Source organism: Lipotes vexillifer, unplaced genomic scaffold, assembly GCF_000442215.2.
Source record: "Lipotes vexillifer unplaced genomic scaffold, Lipotes_vexillifer_v1.1 scaffold591, whole genome shotgun sequence".
Lineage (NCBI taxonomy): Eukaryota > Metazoa > Chordata > Mammalia > Artiodactyla > Lipotidae > Lipotes > Lipotes vexillifer.
The window spans coordinates 1,728,586-1,729,165 of NW_006791954.1; the positions used below are offsets into that span (position 1 = coordinate 1,728,586).

At 54.1% G+C, this 580-nt stretch overlaps 1 protein-coding gene across 1 annotated transcript in view; it reads right to left on the minus strand.

Annotated features, from left to right (window-relative positions):
* B4GALNT2 (beta-1,4-N-acetyl-galactosaminyltransferase 2 (SID blood group)) overlaps positions 1-580 on the minus strand; it is a 30,997-nt gene that overhangs the window by 1,340 nt on the left and 29,077 nt on the right. The window contains 1 exon segment of the mRNA XM_007472337.1: positions 168-387. Coding sequence (XP_007472399.1) covers positions 168-387 — 220 coding nt within the window.

Genomic DNA, 580 nt, shown 5'->3' on the forward strand with positions numbered 1-580 from the left:
AAGACCACGAGCTCTCCTTTTAGGGAGAAAGGGTGAGCTCCCCATTTTGGGGAGAAAGGACAAACTCCCCTGAGCAGTGGCACACGGCCCTCCCTCCTTGGTAAAACACAGGCTTCTGAGATCAGCCCACAGCACAGCTCTCTTCCTCACTCTTCCAGCCTCCCCACCTGAATGAGCCACTCTCTGCAGGCGGGGGTCGAAGCCAACTCTTTGGAGCCTCTCTGTGTGGGCCAGGAAGAAGTTGACAACACCACTGGTCACCACGCAGCTGGGGAAGCCGTCCAGGGGCCGGAAAGATCCTGACCGCCGGTGGAGACAGTCCCCATTCTCACCGTGCTCCAGGAACAGCTTAAACTGGAACATGTTTCCAAGCACACTGCCGCCTACCTAGCCGGTGGGCAGAGAAATCCACATTAGAGAATAGACTCAATATCCATGTATCCGCTGTCAAGAAGCCTTACTGGACTGAACCTGTTATGACAAGAATCACACCCTTTATCTACCCTTCATACTACACTTACACCAAGTCCAAAGGGCAGACAACTCTGCTCCGTTTACCCTCCAGCAGGCTCACTCTTTC